General features: G+C 42.6%; 1 protein-coding gene across 2 annotated transcripts in view; it reads right to left on the bottom strand.

Moving 5' to 3' along the window:
- Nucleotides 1-14579, bottom strand: part of NAALADL2 (N-acetylated alpha-linked acidic dipeptidase like 2) — a 2111880-nt gene extending 2097301 nt beyond the window's left edge. For both annotated transcript variants that reach the window (XM_073626241.1, XM_073626242.1), the window contains exon 1: nucleotides 14359-14579. In XM_073626241.1, coding sequence (XP_073482342.1) covers nucleotides 14359-14413 — 55 coding nt within the window. In that variant the 5' untranslated portion in view covers nucleotides 14414-14579. The remainder of the gene's footprint in view (nucleotides 1-14358) is intronic.
- Nucleotides 14580-21774: the final 7195 nt, after the last annotated feature.

Below are 21774 nucleotides of genomic sequence, written 5' to 3'. Positions count from 1 at the left end.
GTTCAGATGGTGTCAAGCGTGTGTGGCAGCAACCAGGTGAGGAGTACAAAGACAAGTGTGTTTTGCCTACAGTCAAGCATGGTGGTGGGAGTGTCATGGTCTGGGGATGCATGAGTGCTGCCGGCACTGGAGAGCTACAGTTCATTATAGTAACCATGAATGTCAACATGTACTGTGACATACTGAAGCAGAGCATGATCCCCTCCTGTTGGTGACTGGGCCACAGGCCAGTATTCCAACATAATAACGACCCCAAACACACCTCCAAGATGACCACTGCTTTGCTAAAGAAGCTGAGGGTAAGGCTTCTTTCACACTGAGGCGCTTTACAGGTGCTATAGCACTAAAAATAGCGCCTGCATAGTGCCTGTAAAGAGCCTCTCCTCTCACTCCAGTGTGAAAGCCCGAGTGCTTTCACACTGGAGCGGTGCACTGGCAGGATGACAAAAAAAGTCCTGCAAGCTGCATCTTTGCAATGCTGTAGGAGTGGTGTATACACCACTGCTAAAGGGCCCCTGCCCATTGAAATCAATGAAAGATTGCCAAGACCCTGAAATCAATCGGCAGCACCGCCAAACTGCCGGCATAGCGCCACTTTGCAGGTGGTTTTAACCCTTTTCTGGCTGTTAGCGGGGGTTATAAGCGCCCCGCTAGCGGCGAAAACCTCCGCAAAATGACAGTAAAGCGCAGCTACAAATAGTCTCCAGACCTAAACCCTATTGAGCATCTGTGGGGCATCCTCAAAACGGAAGGTGGAGGAGCACAAGGTCCCTAGCACCCACCAGCTCCGTGATGTCATCATGGAGGAGTGGAAGAGGACTTAAGTGGCAACCTGTGAAGCTCTGGTGAATTCCATGCCCAAGAGGGTTAAGTTAGTGCTGGAAAATAATGGTGGCCACACAAAATATTGACACTTTGGGCCCAATTTGGACATTTTCACTTAGGAGTGTACTCACTTTTGTTGCCAGCAGTTTAGATATTAATGGTTATGTGTTGAGTTATTTTGAGGGGACAGCAAATTTACACTGTTATTCAAGCTGTATACTCACTACTTTACATTGTAGCAACGTGTCATTTCTTCAGTGTTGTCACATGAAAATATATAATAAAATATTTACAAAAATGTGAGGGGTCTACTCACTTTTGTGAATTACTGTATATGTTTTGATTTGTGTTGATACCGGTCCCCAACCGGTAGTTGCAAAAGCACCTACCTGTTTCAAGCCACCTCCAGGAACATGAGCAATAGAATTATTACATTTGACCTATTTGGAATATTTCCCCTTGCTTCCTGTTTGAGTAAATGATATCCCCTGACACTGGAAGAGAAGGCAGATAAACTACAGTTTTAGAAGAGTGGGGAAAGTTTTCTGTGTATTTTTTATTGTTTTTTTCCACTGGACGCTTTCACCTACTGGTGTCACCACATGACCTTTTAAATGGTCTCAAAACGAGACACAGACAGCAATAAAGAAAGAACATAGGTTTTAATGTTATCCCATTTTAAAAAACTTAGAAAAATCATGTTTTGGGAAAAATTTACTTTAAAATATTTCTGTGTAGTTAGCTCAACGAATAATGATCTATAGAAATACAGATGCACTTATGATGCATCAGGAAATAACACTGGGAAACATTAATGCATGCTGGAAGCAGATTTAAAAATACGGTGGATGTGACATTTGAGGTACATCTTCTAGTGAATCCTACAACACAAATATTTGTCACCTCTTAGATATACCTGTAATGCCAAAGAAATTGTTGACAAAGTAGACTATTCACTTTGCAAGGGAAGTTGCACGCACTTTGCAAGGGAATTTTCCCTAGAGTTTAGTGAATTAGGTAAAGCTCTGCTGACTTTCGACATCCAACCAAGTGCAAAAAAAAATTCCCTTTTGCCCCTTGTAAATCAATCCTAAAGTATATAACAAGTTAAAGTGTTTGTTCATCTTTTCAGAAAAAAATGAAAAGGTGCACACTATACAGTCTCTCTGCCCAAGTCCCCACTGTACTTATATCTGAAGATGCTGAGCCATCAGTCCCCATGCAGCCAGTCCAGTGGTCTGGGGATATGAAATCCCTGCTCTTCTCCCGCTTCTTCGTGGAGTGCTTCTGGGATGGATCAGAGTGATTCACTGTGCATGTGCTGACCAATCAAAATCCTTCTGGTCTGTCCCAAAAGTGCCACAAAGAGATGAGGGAGAAGAGTGAATCCCTAGGCTGCTTGACTGGTTGCATGGGCACTGACAGCTCAGCATCTCTGGAGGCAAGTACAGCGGTGACCAGTGGGGTGGAGAGGCAGTAAGGTGTTAGTTCACCTTTACATTTTATTCTGAAAAGGTTAACTAACACTTTTAAAGAACAGGTTTCACAGGGTTAACAATTTGAGCAGAACAAAAACAACAGCCTAATACCTTCGCTCTGGTATGCATCTTAAGGGGTACCCCCCACATGAAAAAAAAAAAAAATGGTGTGTGGGTCCCCCCCAAGATCCATACCAAACCTTTATCCCAGCACGTAGCCTGGAAGGTCAGGAAAGGAGGGGGGGCGAGCGAGCGCCCCTCCTCCTGGACCATACCAGGTCACATGCCCTCAGCATGGAGGGTGGGTGCTTCGGGGCGCCCCCCATCCCAAAGCACCCTGTCCCCATGTACATGAGGATAAGGGCTTCTTGCCAACAACCCTTGACCTGTGGTTGTTGGGGTCTGCGGGTGGGAACTCGATGCAATCTCCCGGTGTAATGACTTATATTGGCATGGGGCAGGGCCACCTGATGACGTAACGTGGAGGTCATGCCCCTCGTGATGTCATTGCCCCATCATGCCCTGGCAGTGACGTCACAAGGGGTGTGACCTCCAAATTACATCAGGTGGCCCCGCCCCATGCCAATATAAGTCATTGCACATGGCGGACTCAGCATTACACTGGGAGATCGTGTTGAGTCAACAGTGGAAGAACAACAGAGGGAGAAGATGCAGCAAATGAGCTAGAAGACAGCGGAGAAGACCCGGCAAAAGAGCAAGAAGGTTGCGGAGTGAGAGGACAGCACAGAGAGAAGAACTGGAGAGGGGAGAAGGACCGGCAGAGGGAGAGGACATTGCCAGAAGGGGGGAGAAGAGCTGGAGCTGAAAGCTAGCATGGCTAAATGCGCATTGACACCAATGCAAAATGCGGATAAAATTGCGTTTTTAACGCCACTTTTTTCCTGGCATCGGCACTAGCTTTACAGCTCATATTTTAAAAAGCCCGTGGGCATGAAGCCTTGGAGCCAAGAACCACTGACATCCTTCTGTATGTGGTGGGTTGTAAGGCATAGTGGGAGTAATGCAAGGTAGATTCATTGGACATAAGACACTTGCAAAGAGATTTTTATTTCTCTTAACAGAACTTTGGGAGAGAGGGTTAGGGCCAGGACACCCTTAGGTGGTTGCAATGTTAAATTGGCAGACTCCGAGACTTCAACAGGAGAACAGCCATGCAGGAAAAGGCCTCCAGCAAGACGCCACATCTGCATGTGTAGGAATGCTGTCTGCTATGACAACAGTCTAACAGTTTCTAACACAAGGTGTAACAGTTCCCTCACTTCCACTACAATCACTTCTTGTAGTTCTTCAGCCCACTGAGCTTCCAGCCTCTCTCACTAGACTAGATGATTCACTGCAACTTAATTCTGTGAGCTCCTTCAATCTTTACTGTAGTATCTCCCTCAAGCGTCACACCGCTTCTCTTCTGGGTCCCTAGCTTGGCACTTAAGATACTTCTCAAGCTTCACCCCACTGGCCTGCTTGGGCCCTGGCTTGACAAACAAGGCTGCTCTGCAAGCGTCACCTCCGCTGGATGGGTCCCTGGCTTGATACCCGCTGAAGTTTCCGATTCTTCACCGTCCCCGGTTGGTGATAATACTGCTCTGGTACTTGCTTCAGCTACTCACTGTGGTCCCTGGTAATAAGGTGGTTGGTCCCTTAGTGGCGACAGATTCCCCTCTACCTCCGACCACGACAGGCTCTCCGGCCGGCAAAACTGTCGCTTCTGGTTGGGCTGCAAGCCGCAATCCCAACCCTGCGCTGCTCTCTTGCTTCTGGATAGGCCCTCAGACAGCCTAGCAGCCAGATGTGCCCGGGATAGGCCCAAACTCTGACCTAGCAGCCTGGGCAATACAACACATGTCCACCCAGACAGCCGGCCAGGTGTCAAAGAACACTGATCACCTGAGTCCACCCAAATAAATCCCTTGGCCTGCTAGGAGAACCTATATAAGAAAACCCCTGCCCATTGGCTGAGGTACCCCATATACTCCTAATCTGTCCTTGCTTTGCCCTTGTCTTATCCAATGCCACCAGGTACCCAGCCACCCAGTGGCAGAACAGAGAAGTGCAGCAATTCCAGACTTAGGGTGAACTCAATTGATCCTCAACAATCAGCCAGACAGGTAAATTTAGGAGCAACCCTGCCTAAACACCAGGGTGCTACAGTAAAAAAAAAGAGAATTATATATATATATATATATATATATATATATATATATATATAAAACACACATATACATACACACACATATACATACACACACACACATAGAGAGAATACTGTATGTCCTTTTTATTAAAGCATATACCCTGAAATACTGTAAAGCCCATTGTGGACTTGCTGGCAGCACTGGGAGACTGCATGCTGTCAGTTTTATTTGATTACATAGGTGAAGCATGATGGAATTGAGTTAGCGCCCCTCATGGCAGGAGGCTAAACTACTACACTCGGGCCCCACCCCAGAAGGATAACATCCTTTCAACTGCCAGTGACACCTGGCACTGACTGCGGAGTGATTTTCTGGGAAATAGCACTGAACACTGATTTTTCACCACCAGTTCTTTACAGACATTACACTCTTGACTTTATTCTTCAGCACAAAGGCAGGGACGGAAGCTGCTGTGTACCGCAATGAGACTTTGCACATCCATGATCCAGGTCCAGTCCCTAGGAAAGTTCTGTTATGCATCGGGCCCTAACATATGGTCCTTGCCCCTTGGAAGGTTAGACCATACAGTCAACAACTGACCCCTTCAACAGTGTCACTGGCCACTATTGCCTTCTCTGTTGAACTGGCTGCTCCTTCTTCCTTTTGCATCCTATTCTCCATCACTTAGGTGGTTAGCATGAAGGTTTACACTTGCTTCCATGTTCCCTTTCACTGTGGGATTTCACTCTCACTCTGCGTTCACAGTACTAGTTCACAGACCGGATGATTCACTTATGAATTTTTTTCAGTAAAAGAAGGTTCTGCTTAAGAATGTACAATCCCTCTCCATCTCTACAATAGAGTACTTCATTAAGTACATGACAATGCAACAGGCTACAGACATGACGGTGCTCCTTTTTAACCACCGGTTGTCCGGGCAATTTTGACATTTCTTACATACATGGTAAAAGCAGCATTATTTTTTTTTGCAAGAAAATTACTTAGAACCACCAAATATTATATACTTTGTGAAAATGTTGGCTGTTACAATTGTTTATGGTGTTTTGCTGTGTAACAACAATATCAAGATCATGGTTGTATAACCATTTGTTCCTGAGGTCATGTATATATGGTCTAAGGAAGGCAAGTGGTTAAATATTAGATTGGGCTATTCTGTGGCGTTTCATATCTTTAAAGTGGAGGGCCACCCTGAAAAAAAAAAAATTCACCAAAAATACTAAAAAAAAATTAAAAAAAGCATTTGAAAAAAAATGTTTTAAACTTACCTAAACCCTTGTTGCTAGGCAGTCTTCCTAATCTGCCTCTTCCTTTTCCGCTGCATGTTCTGCTCCTCGGTGAGTGGCCCGTTGTCTTCTGGGAACTGTGTGTGTTCCCAGAACACCACAGGGCCGTTCACAGAGCGCTCTGCATGTGCAGTAGGAAACTGGCAGTGAAGCCGCAAGGCTCCACTACCTGTTTCCCTTACCTAGGATGGCGGTGCCGGGACCCGTGAGCCGAGAAACGGGTCGGCCTCGGGCGGCCGACATCGCGGGCACCCAGGACAGGTAAGTACTTTTTTTTTTTTTTTTTTTTTCTTTTTCAATGTCTGCAGTATCTGAATTTTATTTGGCATTATGCTTTTGTTTAAACTTTCTTTATTGTTTCCATCACATCTTAACATACACATTTCAATATAAGCTCATTGATGACAGACATTTTCTCATTTTAACATTAGAAATAACCTGCATATATATATATATATATATATATATAGATAACATAAATATTGGGTAGGAAGAAATAATAAAAGAAAGGAAGAAAAAAGGGGAGGGTAAATAAACTAGTGCCGTGTTGAAATATTTGTTGAGGCATTGAGAATGTGTGCCTTCAGTGGTGCCTGTACAAGTTGTTTTAAGGTCTTCGAATCCACAGGGGCAGAGACCAGCTGTGGTCACCACCAACCTCGGACCCCACAACCTGAGCCATATTGGTCACCCAGGCCAGGGAAAGGCAAGCCGCGGCGTCCCGGGACCGCCACCACCCGGCAGAGGGGGGCTCAAGGCCTCCATCTATCCTCCCCCGGCGCTCCCCCCGAACCGCAGACGCATCCCCGCCCCCGCCGCCCTCCCGGCCAGGAGAGCATCTCTATTTCACATCTATCTAGTAATAGTATAATAGTTGTTAACATTCTGTTCAATCAACAAACGGTTCCATTAAGAACAGTGCTTATTAGAATAGAGAAGAGCAGAGGGAAAGAGGGAGAAAGAAGAGAGAGGGGGGAGAGAGTAGAGGGTAGGTGGGGAAAAAAGCGGAGAACAGGATCACACCTTAGTTCCGCGTGCATCTCCGAACATCCACTCCGGACTATCCGGATGTACCCTGCTATGAGAAGCACTACAGGCCAAATGACAGACACACCACGGTGCATTAACCCTCAAGTCACAAAACATTAGCTCTTTAATACACAATGAAAATTACATTTTTGGCACCTGCCTACAGACTTTAAGTGACACAAAGATGGTAACATAATAGGGATACACTAAAGTCTAAGGAACATTTACACAATGTACACAAGGATCTACAGCACCCATGAGTTCAAAAAGCAATGCAATAGTCACAAACAACTGCATGTACTGTGGTTTGTATGGATTTGAATAGCCTTTAAATAATTTCTAATGCATATCTATCCTTTCTTTAACAATGAACATGAATAAGATGTTATAAAAATATTCATTAGAACTACAGCCATAATGAGAGCTAAATAATAATGTACACATAGTATTTTCACAGTGATTTACATTCAGTGAGCACTTTGCAAGGTCCCTTAATAGGAAGCAGTAAGTATATTTTGAAAGGGTAAGGGTTAAAAAGCCACAAACATTCCCTAGCATATTGGTAGATCAGTAAATAGTTAAGGTAGAACAAATGAAATGTGTGTGCAGAGGTATTCTCACTGCAGTGTGAGAACAAAAGTAGGACTGGCTCAGATTACACGCAAATCAGACAGGCCTTCAAACTGTTCTGGCATCCAGTATAGTTCTCTGAATAGAGCCTAGTGTCCGCCGAGAACAAATATTAAATTCTTTGACATGGTACACATGCAAAAGAATGAATAAGAAAAATGTTAAACAACCACCAACAGAACTATGCAAATGTTCCAGCTCTATATCCTATGATGGCAGTTGTAAATATTCCAGAGTGATAAATGATACTAAATTACATTGCATTGTTTTACATTCATTCAAGACCTTTTACAATTTGTTTTAGCCTCAGTTCACACTAGATGTGCTGTGAATTAGCTGCAGATTCCGCACCGCATAAAAAATCGCAATCTGTTCATGCGAACTGATTGCAGAGTGTATGTTAAGTTAACGACGTCCCAAAATTGTTTTGCAAAGCGCACTGCGATTTGCAGAATCGGACTGTATGGTGGTGAACATCTATGTGATACAATTCTGGTAAGGACAAAAAAAAAAAAAAGGGTCCTGCACGAGTTTGGTGCGAACGTGGTGTGATTTGAGCCATACAAATCCATCGTTCAAATTGCACCCAGAGAACACCACATGTAATTTGCATAGGAATGTGCTGCAATTCCTGTGTGAATTACATGCGGTGTTCCGCACTGCATCAGTGTGAACCCGGGCTTACGTTTAATTTGAGGTATCAGTGAAATGTGTTACTCTGCTCTCAGCTCAGCTAGATCTGCTTCCTAGAGACACCACACAGCATGGCACCTGACCTAAAAATGTATCCCCATACCGGGTCTCCAAGAAGTCCCAAAGCTAGAGTTCTTGCATTACCTTCCATTCTGTATGTTTTACTTTGAGAATCTCATAGCAAGAAAGAAGAAGGTACGGTGCTTTCAAGATCATGGTGAATATGCAAGCCAGCTCTACAAGGCACAAAAAAGGGAGACTTTTGAGGGAGCCATGAGTATGAATACATTGGGAGGATTTTGAGGATTATAGCATTGGGAGCAGGGCTGCTGTTAGAAATCACAGGGCCCTGTACAGCCTACCTAAAATATTAGTGTGTGCGGGGGGGGGGGGGGCTAGGGCGAAATATCAGGGGTCTAAACAGGCACCTGATATCTCCCCTTTGAAACAGAGATAGGAAATGAAGTCACAGTTTCCTCAATTGCTTTCACTACAGCCTCAGCTGCACTGCAGATCAATGAAGAGGAGACAGAGGCTCAGAGAAGACAGTTTACTATGCTTCAGTTATGAATAAACACAGTGAATGATTGATCACTCCCTAAAGGAAGGGGCTGGTAAATGACACATTTCCTGGTCCCTTCCCCCGCTCTCCATCTTGAACACCTGTGCCCACAGCAGTCAGCAGGAGAGGAAAGCTTGAAGTGCTGCATGGGGGGGGGCAAACAGTAGCCTGCAGGGGGATTCAGGAGAGGGAGGGGGGGATCAGTACAGCAGGGGGCAACTACAGGAACAATGCCCTGTGTGTTTCTCCCTCCATCAGCTACAATCTTGGAAGAAACTGGCTTTCAGCTGCTGCAGAGAGCTGCACAGGACATTGTTCCTATCCCCCTTCCTGTCCTGCTCTCATCTGATTCCCCCTGCTGCCCGGGACCCATACACAGTTGGTACCCCTTATCCGAGGCCCCGATTGTGAGGATTGTTGCCACATAAAGAGACTTTTATGTTACCCAATTATTACTGAAGATCCTTCATTAATCATACTTTGGCATACATTGTGTAGCGTGTGATTTCACCTAGTTTATGAAAAGGAAGTGGGGCCAATGTTGTCTGCCCAGCATATAGATGTTGTAAATTTTATGTCAATTTTGTGAAAATACTAAACTAAATGTCTGAAACAAGATTGCATTTCTTCATGAATAAAACTTACATGGTTATATATTTATATAATTGTTATTTATGGAGCTGTTTATAAAAAAGGCAACAACATAGAGGTGTGCAGCAATCCTTTCTGTAGGCATACTAGGATGACAAAAAGCAAACACTTTTGTGTCTATTCACAAAGCATTCACATTTTACTGTTACTTATTTTGGTGGGAAAAAAAAAGGGATCAGACAAGGTGTTTAGTTCTATTCAATTTTTCTTGCTGAAAGTGGCTGGTCATGGCTTGTTTGCTATCATGTACATGCGATTTTCAGCTGGATAGAGTAACTGTCATTTATGTCTTTGGCCTGCTGTAAAGTTTATAGATACATAAGTGACACTTTTAACAGAATGGTTCACCTACAGCAATCTCACTATGAAGCACTGTGATTAATCTTTATGATGATATCACATTTTAGCACACAGTACTAATTTTAGAAATGCAGAATGCACAAAAATAAGGCAGTTGTGTTTTAGTATGTTAATATGCAGTATGTTTTATTTCCAAACTCTTACATGCAGTTATGATAAGTGCTCATACAGTACAACACAAGTCTTAACAGTAGTAACCACTTAAGGAACAAGCCTTTTCTGGCACTTTTTGTTTACAAGTAAAAATCTGTATTTTTTGCTGGAAATATACTTAGAACCCCCAAACATTATATTTTTTAGCAGAGACCCTAGAGAACACAATCTTGTTGCAATTTTTAATGTCACACGATATTTGCGCAACAATTTTTTAAACCCCCTTTATGAATTTTAATGCAAAAAAATACACAATATATAACTCAATTTTGGTAATATATAAAAGATAACGTTATGCTGAGTAAATAGAGAACTAACATGTCACGCTTTAAAATTTTGCACACTGGTGGAATGGCGACAAACTACAATTCTTCAAAATCTCCATAGGCGACACTTTAAAAATGCTTACAGGTTACCTGTTTAGCGTTACAAAGGAGATCTAGCACTAGAATTATTGCTCTTGCTCGAACATTCGTGGCAATGCCACACATATGTGGTGCGAACACTGTTTACATATGCATGCACGACTTATGTATCCGTTTGCTTCTCTGTATGAGCATGGAGGGATGGGGGTGCTTAAAAAAATTGTTCTAATTTTTTTTTTAACACTGTTCCTTTCATTTTCTTTTTATTATCACTTTTATTCCTATTACAAAGAAATGTAAACTTCCCTTCTAATAGAAAAAAGGGATGACAGGTCCTCTTTATGGAGAGAGGTGAGGTCTGTAAGACCCCAAATCTGTCTTCTACTTTTGAAAGCACTACACAATAAAGAAAAAGAAATCTGACGCACAGAGGGTGTATGCCCAAATCAGAGAAAATCTCTAAGCAATTGCTACAAGAACATGGGGAGACAAACTCAGTCCATAAGTCATAAGTGTGGATTAAGAATAGCAGTAGCCATCCTGAGAGCGTGTCCAACTTTAAAATTACATGAAGGAAATAAGGGAGGGAGGTGCCACCTGAGTGTAGTATTGAAGCACAAATTGTATTGCCACAGGATTAAAAACACTTACAAGATATAAATAATAAAAAAAGTGTTCATCGTGAGGTACACAGCCCAAAAAGGTCCCGCCTTCCTGCAGGCTCCACCGGTTGGGTCCAAGTTGCTGGAAGGAGATTAATGGAGGCATGGGTGCCCTGTATGTCCAGGAAGTCTCATGCTGACCAGCGTTGACCTCATGAGTGGAAATTATGTCACCGGAAGGGATTTGAGTCTGGGCTGGAACTGTGGGTTACAGGCTATGTGCACAGAGCACACAGCTCCTTCTACTGACCAGTGGAGCCTGCAGGATAGCATCACCCTTTTTGGCTGAGTACCTCACGATAAACACTTTTATTATTTATATCTTGTAAATGTTTTTACTCCTGTGGCAATAAAGTCTATCAGGTAGTGCTTGCCTTCCTTCCTTCATACCTTTGAAAGCAAAAGAAAAAAAATGTTTACTTCTGACCAAGACCCTCGTGACATCGCTCCGGGCTTCCTAGATGATAAAGGTAATCAGATACGATTTGGTCTCTGTTCACCTCTATGGCCAGCCACATTAACCGTCAGATCGTTTCCCGGGCTCGCCATTAAAAACGATAAGCCCAAGTAACACCAGCGAGCAGGAGGGGAGGGGTGGGGTCGACCCTTCCAGCTGCTTCTGAAAGCCATCCAGTGGCTAATTAGCCACTCAGGATGCTTTCATGAGAAAGAATCGCCGGATGAAAACAAAAATACAAGGGTTAAATAACCCCAGTAAACCACTTGCAATCTGCAATGTATATATACGTATTGCGGTCGACAAGTGGGAAAATCGCACTGTTATATCATCTATGTAAACAATTAGGGTAGCATCAGGTGCAGGTTTTACAGAATTCAGCACTTTGAAAGAAATGTATATATTACTGTTAACAGCAACTTTCCACCATGTTAAACATTAGAGAAACAGCTACAGTAAATACACGGTTTAAATGCTCATATTTAATAGTTTATCTGCCAAAGAATTTATAATCTGGCCACCCGTTTTTGGAATACACACCTCTGCTACTCACTCTTTTACTTCCTGGTTTATTATCATTACTCTCTGGGTCACCTTTAGGATCTATTCACACTATTGTGTTGCAGTAAAAATGCAAAGATGATGTGAACCGTCTTTGCGTTGGGGTGTGCTGCATTGGATAAAAAAAAAGCTGCAGTCCTTTACAATTTACATTGTAGTGCATTTACACCCACAAAATAACTGTCTGTCTTACCACAATGCACATATTACATAAAATACTGCATGTTAAGACCCCTTCACACTGGGGCGGTGCAGGCATTAGCGGTAAAGCGTCATTGCTATTGCTTTTAACCCCCGATAGCACCTGATGAAAAGTTTAATAGCGCCTGTTTTGCTGCGCTTCGGCAGTGCTGCCCATTCATTTCAATGGGCAGGGGCGGTCTATATACCCACACCTCCCCAAAGATGCTGCTTGCAGGACTTTTTTTCCCCGTCTTACAAGTGCACAGCCCCAGAGTGAAACTCGGCTTTCACACTGGGGTGGCTTGAGAGGCGCTTTTCAGGTGCTATTTTTAACGCTAAAATGTCTGAAAAGCGCCCCAGTGAGAAAGGGGTCTAACACTCATGTTGCAATTGGGGACGAGCACAGGTGTGTGCTTCCGGCAGCAATTACCACAGACAATGAATGGCTGGACGGACAACCAAGGATAGCTGCGGCCGATCTATTTTTTTTAAGTGTGCAGGACATGGCGGTCGCAGCTAGCTTCTCACAGGAGCATATTCCTGCTGCTGTCATTTACACTGACGCTAGTCACCCAATGTAGCCTAAAATCAATTCACACTCACTGGACAAAGGACATGATACTCACCCCTCCTCACTGCCTGTTCTAGCCCTGTAATTGTTGCCCTAAGGCACTGCAATCACGTGCATTGCAGCACTTCCCAATTCACTTGAATGCAAGAAAAGTAATAGTTTTTGCCATGGGCATGCAGCAAAGCATTACACCCCCATCAGCTACCTTTGCAGCTTAAAGAGGTGGTTAAAGGGGCAATAAAATGAGGCTCAACTACATGTCCAAACAAGCCCTAGGAGTTCTTTCAGACAGGCGGAAAGCTTACCGCCCTCTGCAAAGCACATTGGATCACTCTTCAGAGGGCAAATATCAGTGACTGACCAGCATTCAGGAAGCACTTTTGCTGCCTCCTGACACTTGTTTTTTTGTTCCCCCCTACTTTTTATTGCTGAAAGGCAATGAGATAATTGAGACATTGATCTCAATGGGAAAGTTTGACAGGTGCCCAAGTAAAAATTGCAGTGGCTGCAAAGCATCACAACCCCTGTCAGGCTGTAATGTTATAAATTCAGGTAAATGGCTAGGGGCCAGTAAAACCACAGCTCAGCCACCTGTTTTTATGCCCCCTCCCCAGCCAGCCATGTGCAAGCAGCCTTACCCACATGTACTGCAATTGTTTTTTAACTTTTGTCTGGTGTTTCACTTTATATAGGTTGTTGCTGTCCTAAGCGCTGGAACCACATGAATGAAAAATGTCATATTTACAGTGAATCAGAACACCGACACTTGCATGGTCACTGTGTGATTGCTAGAGTTGCCCCCTCATCCCTTTAAAACCGAACACATATGTTTACACAGGTTATGTGGATGATTAAGGTGGTAATTAAACTTACTTGGTGTCTGAAACTGTGTAATTCATATGTGTTCGGGTTTAAAGGGATGAGGTGGCAATCCTAGTGATTGCTATGTAGTAACCTGCTGAAAATTAACAATGCTTTTACACCAGGACTACTTAAAAAGGCAGAGTAAAAGTACAAACAGTCAATACTAACAAGCCAGGATTACTTTTTTTTTTTTTTACTGGATGTGTCTGCAGTAAACTTACATTATAATTGATGGTAATTGGTTACTTTGCACATATGCATTACTATGCAGTGCTGTATGAAATAAGCCTGCACATGGCTGTATCCTTAGTCACACCTTAGAAAACCACAACAGTGTGAAAAACTCAGTTTTTTTTTTTTTTTAGTAGGATGTCATTAAATACAAAACACTCAGACAAGACACAAAATACTCTCACCTATTTGTAAAGTCTAGCATAAAAGCAACAAGATAATTAAACCATACATATGTTTACAAACCAAGTGAACATGCACAGTTCTAACAAACACACTAACAATGTGCACTGCTACAAGAGCCTGTCAAACTGACAGATGCAGGATGGCTGAACTGTAAATTTCCAGGAACAGGGCATGCCAGCTCCAGCTCACTGCCACAGATCATGTTAACACTCACATATTACCTTAAACAATGTGCAACAGAAAAATACCATTACTCAGAACACTTTCTGTTTTTTTTTTTTTCTTTCCTCTCACACCACATTTTCAATTAGTCTTGCTTTAGGTATGAAAACGCTAACACATGCTGTTGCAAGAGGCAATGAAAATATCACAGGTTGCAGAGACTAATCTAACACCTGAACTCCGGAAAAAAAAATCACTTAGCAGGCCGTTGAACTTACCTTGCAGAGACACACTGGCAGAATTTGATTCCTTTTCTCCCATTGTAGTTTTCATGTAATAAAAAGGCAAGGTAGCTTGTCCACTTTGAATAACTTACTGTGCAGGTTGTGACCTCCTGACTCTGTGGAGTTCTGTAGTGCTGCAATAGTATACCTATTTAGCGAGTGAATAATTAGTAACCTGTTTCCTGAGTTACCTGGGCTTGCCTGACCTGTTTCTCTATCAACTGACATCATATCCTTTGATCTAATACAGTACTCTCTAGTAGACAGCATGCCTTTGTTTCTCTTGAAACATATTCATTCAACAGATTTCTTATTAAATTTAGTGGTCCCTGAAATTTTGTTAGTGTTCAAATAAAATCTGATAACTGATATATAATGTAAATAGACTTCTAAATACATCCATTCATTGTTTGCTACTTAACATTTTATAAAATGAGAGCCTTTTTTTCTATACTGCAAATATGTGTAGTAGATGCATATATACTGTATCTTCATAGCTCCCAAATGTCCCTAATTTCAATTGACAGTCCCTCTGTCCTCCTCATTTGTCTCTCATTTTGGTTTAATCTATATAAGTGTATATAAAATGCACTACTCAACTATCAAAAAGTGTTTCCCAGTGCTAAACCACTCATCCAATTTATAATTGATGCATTTGTAAGTTCCAAAAGCCAGTATAAGGGAATAGTAGTGGTAAAAAAAAAAAAAGAAGTACTTGTGGGTTTAACTAATCTTTTTTTTGTACAATTCTCCTTTAAGGGGGGCGTGCTAGGGGGTGTGTCCTATGCCTACATACTTTTGCTAATAGGTGTCCCTCATTTCCATCTCAGAAAGTTGGGAGGGGTGGGATAGGATAGTTCACAGCGCTTCACTTGAATATATAATATTTTCCTCAAAATTCTACAAACAATACCCCATAATGACAATGTGAAATAAGTTTGTTTGAAATCTTTGCAAATTTATAAAAAAAAATAATAATAACATGTACATAAGTATTAACAGTCTTTGCCATGTCACTCAAAATTGAGCTCAGGTGCATCCTGTTTCCACCAATCATCCTTCAGATGTTTCTACAACTTGATTGTAGTCCATCTGTGGCAAATTCAGATGATTGGACATGATTTGGAAAGGCACATACCTGTATATATAAGGTTCCACTGTTAACATGGTTCCACAGGTTTTGTTTACCTGTCCCACCTTTCTTGAGACTTGTTGCTGCCATCAATTTTAAGTTTACTTTATTTTTTTATCTTAAAATGGTAGCTTTTCTCAGTTTAAACATTTGATTTCTATTTTCTTTTGTGCATAAAATATGGGGTTATGAAATTTGCAAATCATTGCATAATGTTATTATGTCAATTTTACATAGCGTTCCTAATTTTTTGGAATTGGGGTTGTATATTTTAAATATGCAGCTTGCACATCTAGAAAGGGCCCATAAATGCTGAAAGATATATCCAGATTTTGGAGCAGCATGTTCTCCCATCCAGACAGCACCTTTTTCAGAGAAGGCCATTTGAAATGTTTTCTATTTTCTATTGTGAATAAAATTTATAGGTTTAGGAGATTTGTAAATCATTGCATTCTGCTTTTTGTATAATTGTAAACAGTGTCCCAACTTTTTTGGTCTACAGTAGGTAATGTACAGAGTAAAGGGCTGCAGGATGGTTAACTTTTTATAGTTAAGGAGTCTGGGGTGGAAAACATCCATAATGCAGGGGTTGGCGGTGGATAATGTACACTGTGAAAGTGTCCAGGGTATGTGCTGGGGTCTGGGGTGGGTTACAAACATAGTGAAGGGGTCTAGGGTGGGTAATGTACGTGATGCAAGGGTTCGGGATTGGTAATGTCCAGGGATCTGGGGTGACAAACATACATAGTGAAGGGGTCAAGAATATGTAAAGAACATATTTCAGGGGTCTAGGATCGATAACGGACATATTGCAGTGGCCAGGGTGGCTAATGTACATAGTGTAGGGGTCTGGGGTGGGTTACATGCATAGTAAACAGGTCTGGGATGGATAATGTACATAGTGCAGGGGTACTAAGGGGGTAACGTACATAGAGTAGAAGTCCAGGGTGGATAACATGCATTTATTTATAAATATTTGATCTGTTTCTGGTATATTATTGGGTGTCTATTTGTGTAACTAAAGGGTAGTTTGCATCTTCATACAATGTACTTATAGTCAAGTTTGCCCACTTTGGAGTCCATTGTTTTCAAAAACTTTTTTTTTTTAAACATTTTTTGCTGTTTTCTACATGTTTTTAAACAATATAATAATTTGATTATAGTGCAATTGTTGGTGGTAAAATACTCCGTTTTTTTTTTTTTATTCCGCTTCTCCAGTGACTATTTTTTTATTTTTCCAAAAAAGGAAACGTGTCATACTTACCTGCTTTGTGCAATGGTTTTACATAGAGCAGCCCCAAACCTCGTCCCCCGCCACCTGGGAGAGCTACTGCTCTTATGCAAATCGCTGGATAGACATGGGGCTGTGGGGTGAGCTGCATCCAGAAATTTTTTTATCCTAATAGATGGAATGCATTAAGGCAAAAAACGTTCTGCCTTTAGAACCACTTGCCTCCCGCCATATAGCAATATAACGTCGGCAAAGTGGTTGCAAAATCCTGACTGCATTGCGGTGATCATTGTTGCATTGTGTCAGTCTGACACACCCTAACTCTGATTTAGGTAAAGAGTCTCTGACAGAGACTCTTTACCATGTGATCAGCCATATCTAATCACCATTGATCGGCTTTTCCTCACTCGTGTCTATCAGACGCGAGTAGTAGAGGAGAGCCGATCAGCTGCTCCTCTGACGGGGGGGGGTCTGTGCTGAATGATTATTAGCTCGGCCCCCCCGAGGATGCCCACACTGGACCACCAGTTATGCCACCCTAGACCACCAGGGATGTCAATCAGTGCCCACAATGGGCATCATAGATTGGCATCCATGCTGCCTCCCAGTGCCACCTATGTGTACCAATCAGTGCCTCCTTATCAGTGAAGAAGAAAACTTACTTATTTACAAAGTTTTGTAACAGAAACAAAAAAAAAACATTTTGTTTTCAAAATTTTCGGTCTTTTTTTATTTATTTAGCAGAAAATAAAAATCCCAGAGGTGATCAAATACCACCAAAAGAAATCTCTATTTATGGGAACAAAATGATAAAAATTTAGTTTGGGTACAGTGTAGCATGACCGCACAATTGTCATTCAAAGTGCGACAGTGCTGAAAGCTGAAAATTGGTCTGGGCAGGAAGGTGTATAAGTGCTGGCTATTGAAGTGGTTAAATAACATTTAAAAATAAGATTTTCTGATACTTGTCAGACCCGTTTTTATTACAATGCACAATAGTTTATAATAATAATAAGAACAACAAAATATTTTTTTTAAATATCTCTTTTGATTATCAAGCCATTTGAATGTGATTATGGAGACAATATAGAAAAACAGTTGAATTGATCCTTAAAGAGACACTTTCACATTTCCCAATTAGGGCAAAATGACAGTGCCTAATCTATTCTGTAAACCCAAGCCATTCCTTTCCCTGTTTCAGCTACCACCAGAATGTAAACAATTGTCAAGGCCTAAGGGCAGTGATGACAAAACTAACTCCATCGTTTGACAGTATCCAGGCCTATTAAGGCCCTGATTGGACTCCGTTATGATCAGCAGGGGATTTGTCTACTGATCCCCTGCTGATCAGAACAGAGCACACAGATGAGCCATCAGTTTATGCAGACTTGGACAGAGCCTGCTGTCAACACTCTGCTGTCCGTTTACATTCAACTATCTCCAATCCAGTGGTGGTCCGTCCATAAAGGGCACAGAGGCGCCCCCCCCCCCCCAAATTCATGCACCTGGCCCCTAATCTCCATGCAGGACACCGAAAACATGGATTTCAATTTTTTTTTGGAAGAACGTAATTGGAGCCTGAGGCTCTAATTGGCTTCAAAAAGAGTGGGCTTGGGGCACAGAGCACTGCGCCGCAAATTTACCGTCTTCCTGATTCTCCTCCCGGCCAATCACAAAGCGGTCCTGAGACCCAGTTGGCCAGGGAGTCTTAGGACAAAACGGGGGGGTTTCTTTGCCGCCCCCCCAAAAATATTGAGCACCAGCCAGCTTTGCTCCAATACAATTCGAATGTGATTATGGAGACAATATAGAAAAACAGTTCAATGGATCCTTAAAGAGACACTTTCACATTTCCCAATTAAGGCAAAGTGACAGTGTCTGTGTAAAGTAGCCACCTGGCCATTTTTTTTGCTAATCTCTTCTGTAAACCCAAGCCATTCCTTTCCCTGTTTCAACTACCACCAGAATGTCAACAATTGTCAAAGCCTAAAGGCAGTGATGACAAAACTAGCTCCATCGTTTGACAGTATCCAGGCCTATTAAGTCCCCAATTGGACTCCGTTATGATCAGCAGGGGATCTGTCTACTGATCCCCTGCTGATCAGAACAGAGCACACAGATGAGCCATCAGTTTATGCAGACTTTGACAGAGCCTGCTGTCCGCACTCTGCTGTCCGTTTACATGCAACTACCTCCAATCTAGTGGCGGCCCGTCCATGAAGGGCACAGAGGCGCCGCCCCCCCCCCCCCCCAAATTCATGCGCCTGCCCCCTATTCTCCATGCAGGACACCGTACGCATGGATTTCAATTTTTGGGTTTTTTTTTTGGAAGAACGTAATTGGAGCCTGAGGCTCTAATTGGCTTCAAAAAAGAGGGGCTTGGGGCGCAGAGCACTGCGCTGCAAATTTACTATTGTCTTCCTGATTCTCCTCCCGGCCAATCACGAAGCGGGTCCTAAGACCCAGTTGGCCAGGGAGTCTTAGGACAAAACGGGGGGGAGGTTTGTTTGCTGCCCTCCCCCAAAATATTGAGCACCAGCCACCTTTGCTCCGATACAATTCGTCTACAAGGTGGAGGACGAATCCCCTTCTGATTTTTTTAGTGGACCAGATTGGATTGAAGGTAGGTGGGTGTAAACTAACACAAGTCCATTTACACCCACAAGTCCATAAGGGTGAGTGGAGGGTCTGATCAGTTCCTCTTGAAAAACTGACAGGTAGACCTGATCGGACCCTTTGTGTAAAAGAGATTGTCTGCCACCAATGCAATACTCCCAACGAACGTCACATGCCTGATGAAGGGGTCCTGTGTGGCTCCGAAAACGTTGCTTCTATTTATTTTTTTGATACTATGTGATTAAAATTTTGGACCCATTTTTGGACATCCTGGTGTACTGGTGACACTTCCTTCTCCCGATTGTCTGCCAGACTCAGGCATTGCATAACATGAGGAAGTCACATGCTCCCCAAATACTTGGAAGCACAAGGTATTTTGTTCCAGCTTTGGTAAAGGAAGGAGCATGTAGGAAACACTATAGAGGTGTATATGAGTGGGCCATGAGGGCAGCTTTACACACATGCTGTTACTTTAACATAGAAACATGATGGCAGAAAAAAAGACCAAGTGATTCATCAAGTCTCCCCTTTTTATTTTTTTTACTTTTACTTTTTTGTCTGAGAATAGATCTATGTTTTTTCCCAAGCATGTCTGAATCCACTTACTGTTGCATGACTCACTACCTCTGCTGGAAGTCTGTTCCAAGTATTAACTACCCTTTTGGTAAAATTATACTTTCTATAAAGAACTTTGGGGTTATTTACGAAAGGCAAATCCACTTTTCACTACAAGTGCAAACTATAAGTGCACAGTGCTCTTGAAATTGCACTGAAAGTGCACTTGGAAGTGCAGTCGCTGTAAATCTGAGGGGTAGATCTGAAATGAGGGGAAGCTCTGCTGATTTTATCATCCAGTCATATGCAAGCTAAAATTTTGTTTTTTATTTTCCTTGCATGTCCCCCTCGGATCTACAGCAACTGCACTTCCAAGTGCACTTTTAGTGTAATTTCAAATGCACTTTGCACTTGTAGTGCAAAGTGGATTTGCCTTTTGTAAATAACCCCCTTTGTCTTTTATAACTCCACCTCCTGACTTAGCAAGTCATCTGCCCAGATGCCTCCTTGCCTTGTCATATAGTACATCACCGTGTTTCTGGTTGTTGCTGGACCACACACTGACAGCTCCGTGTAGGGGGGCGAAATGGTAATCTGATGTGCAAAAGAGTAGGGAACTGCCTGTCATTTTTTTTTCTGCAGCCCACTGCTGTCAGCCCAGGTTGCTGCAGCAATGACAGCAGAGATCTGCTTCAATAATTTCCCTGCCCAAACCATTCAGTTAATTCCACAGGTTGTCCAACCCCTCCCATAGGTAGCCACTAAAAGAAACCCAATTAGAGCCCAGAGATTATGTCAGAGGGCAGAAAATGAAGACTGAAGAATGTAAGTAAAAAAATGTTTTTGTTGTCTTCTCCAAGCAGTTGGAGGGACTTATTCTACTTTGAATCGAAAGAAAATTTAGACTGTATCCAGAGCATACTGTAGGTGCACGCATCCCATTGCATTAGGATGTGTACCTCAAAGTCACGTATGTGTGTGTATATACTATATATATATATAATTATATATATATATAATTTTATATATATATATATATATATATATATATATATATATATATATATATATATATGTAGCGCTGGTAGATTTATGATCTACCATCTGATAGGTAAATTTAGTGAATTGCTCCTTATAGGAACTTAGATTTGCCTCTGTTCCAGCTTGGCTGACGTTGCGTGTGGTTCCGCATTGTGCCTCTGTCCCGGAGACAACTCAGTGGAGGTGGTCCTCCGAGTTGCATTCTGGGAGAGGGTATTTATGGGACAGATACCATGTTTAGGGGTTCATTTTCAGCCACCTGCTGGCCCTCCTGGCCGACAGGTATGTGTTAGAGTACAACCTCGTGGTCCTCCGTTCCGGAGGCCCGTGTCGCTGCGGCGCGTGGGTGGGCCCAGAAGCCTGTCTGGGGCCTACCACAGCAGCCAAGGAATGGTCCTGAGCTGTCTATCCTGAGTGAAGAAGCTGGACAACCGATAAGATCCCAGGGGAGGATCTGTCATGGAAGGATCATGCAGAGTGCTGGTCTGGAGAGGGGCCTGGTGACTCGGTTGGAGGACGTATCCTGAAGTAATCTTATTGCATGGTACTGCTGGGTTGGCTTAGAGGTCCAAGTACTGTGTCTGACATTCATCACAAACCAATACATCCTGTGGCAGAGGATCGTATGGGTTTATTTCAAGCAAGTTTGTGGCAGAGACTTTTGTTTGTGCTACGTACTGGCTGCTAGGCAAGTGAGAGAGGCCTATTCAGGCGAGCAAAGATCGTGTCCCACAAAAAGGGGATTGCATTCAATTACAGTATTCAACTTTAAAGGATGTTCTAAAGAAACCTAAATAAAGGTATTTGAGCTTCCCTGCAGCTTTCCTCCTGCCTC

The sequence above is a fragment of the Aquarana catesbeiana genome, linkage group LG04, assembly GCF_042186555.1.
Source record: "Aquarana catesbeiana isolate 2022-GZ linkage group LG04, ASM4218655v1, whole genome shotgun sequence".
NCBI classification, from domain to species: Eukaryota; Metazoa; Chordata; class Amphibia; order Anura; family Ranidae; genus Aquarana; species Aquarana catesbeiana.
This window is presented reverse-complemented; position numbering and strand designations above follow the sequence as displayed.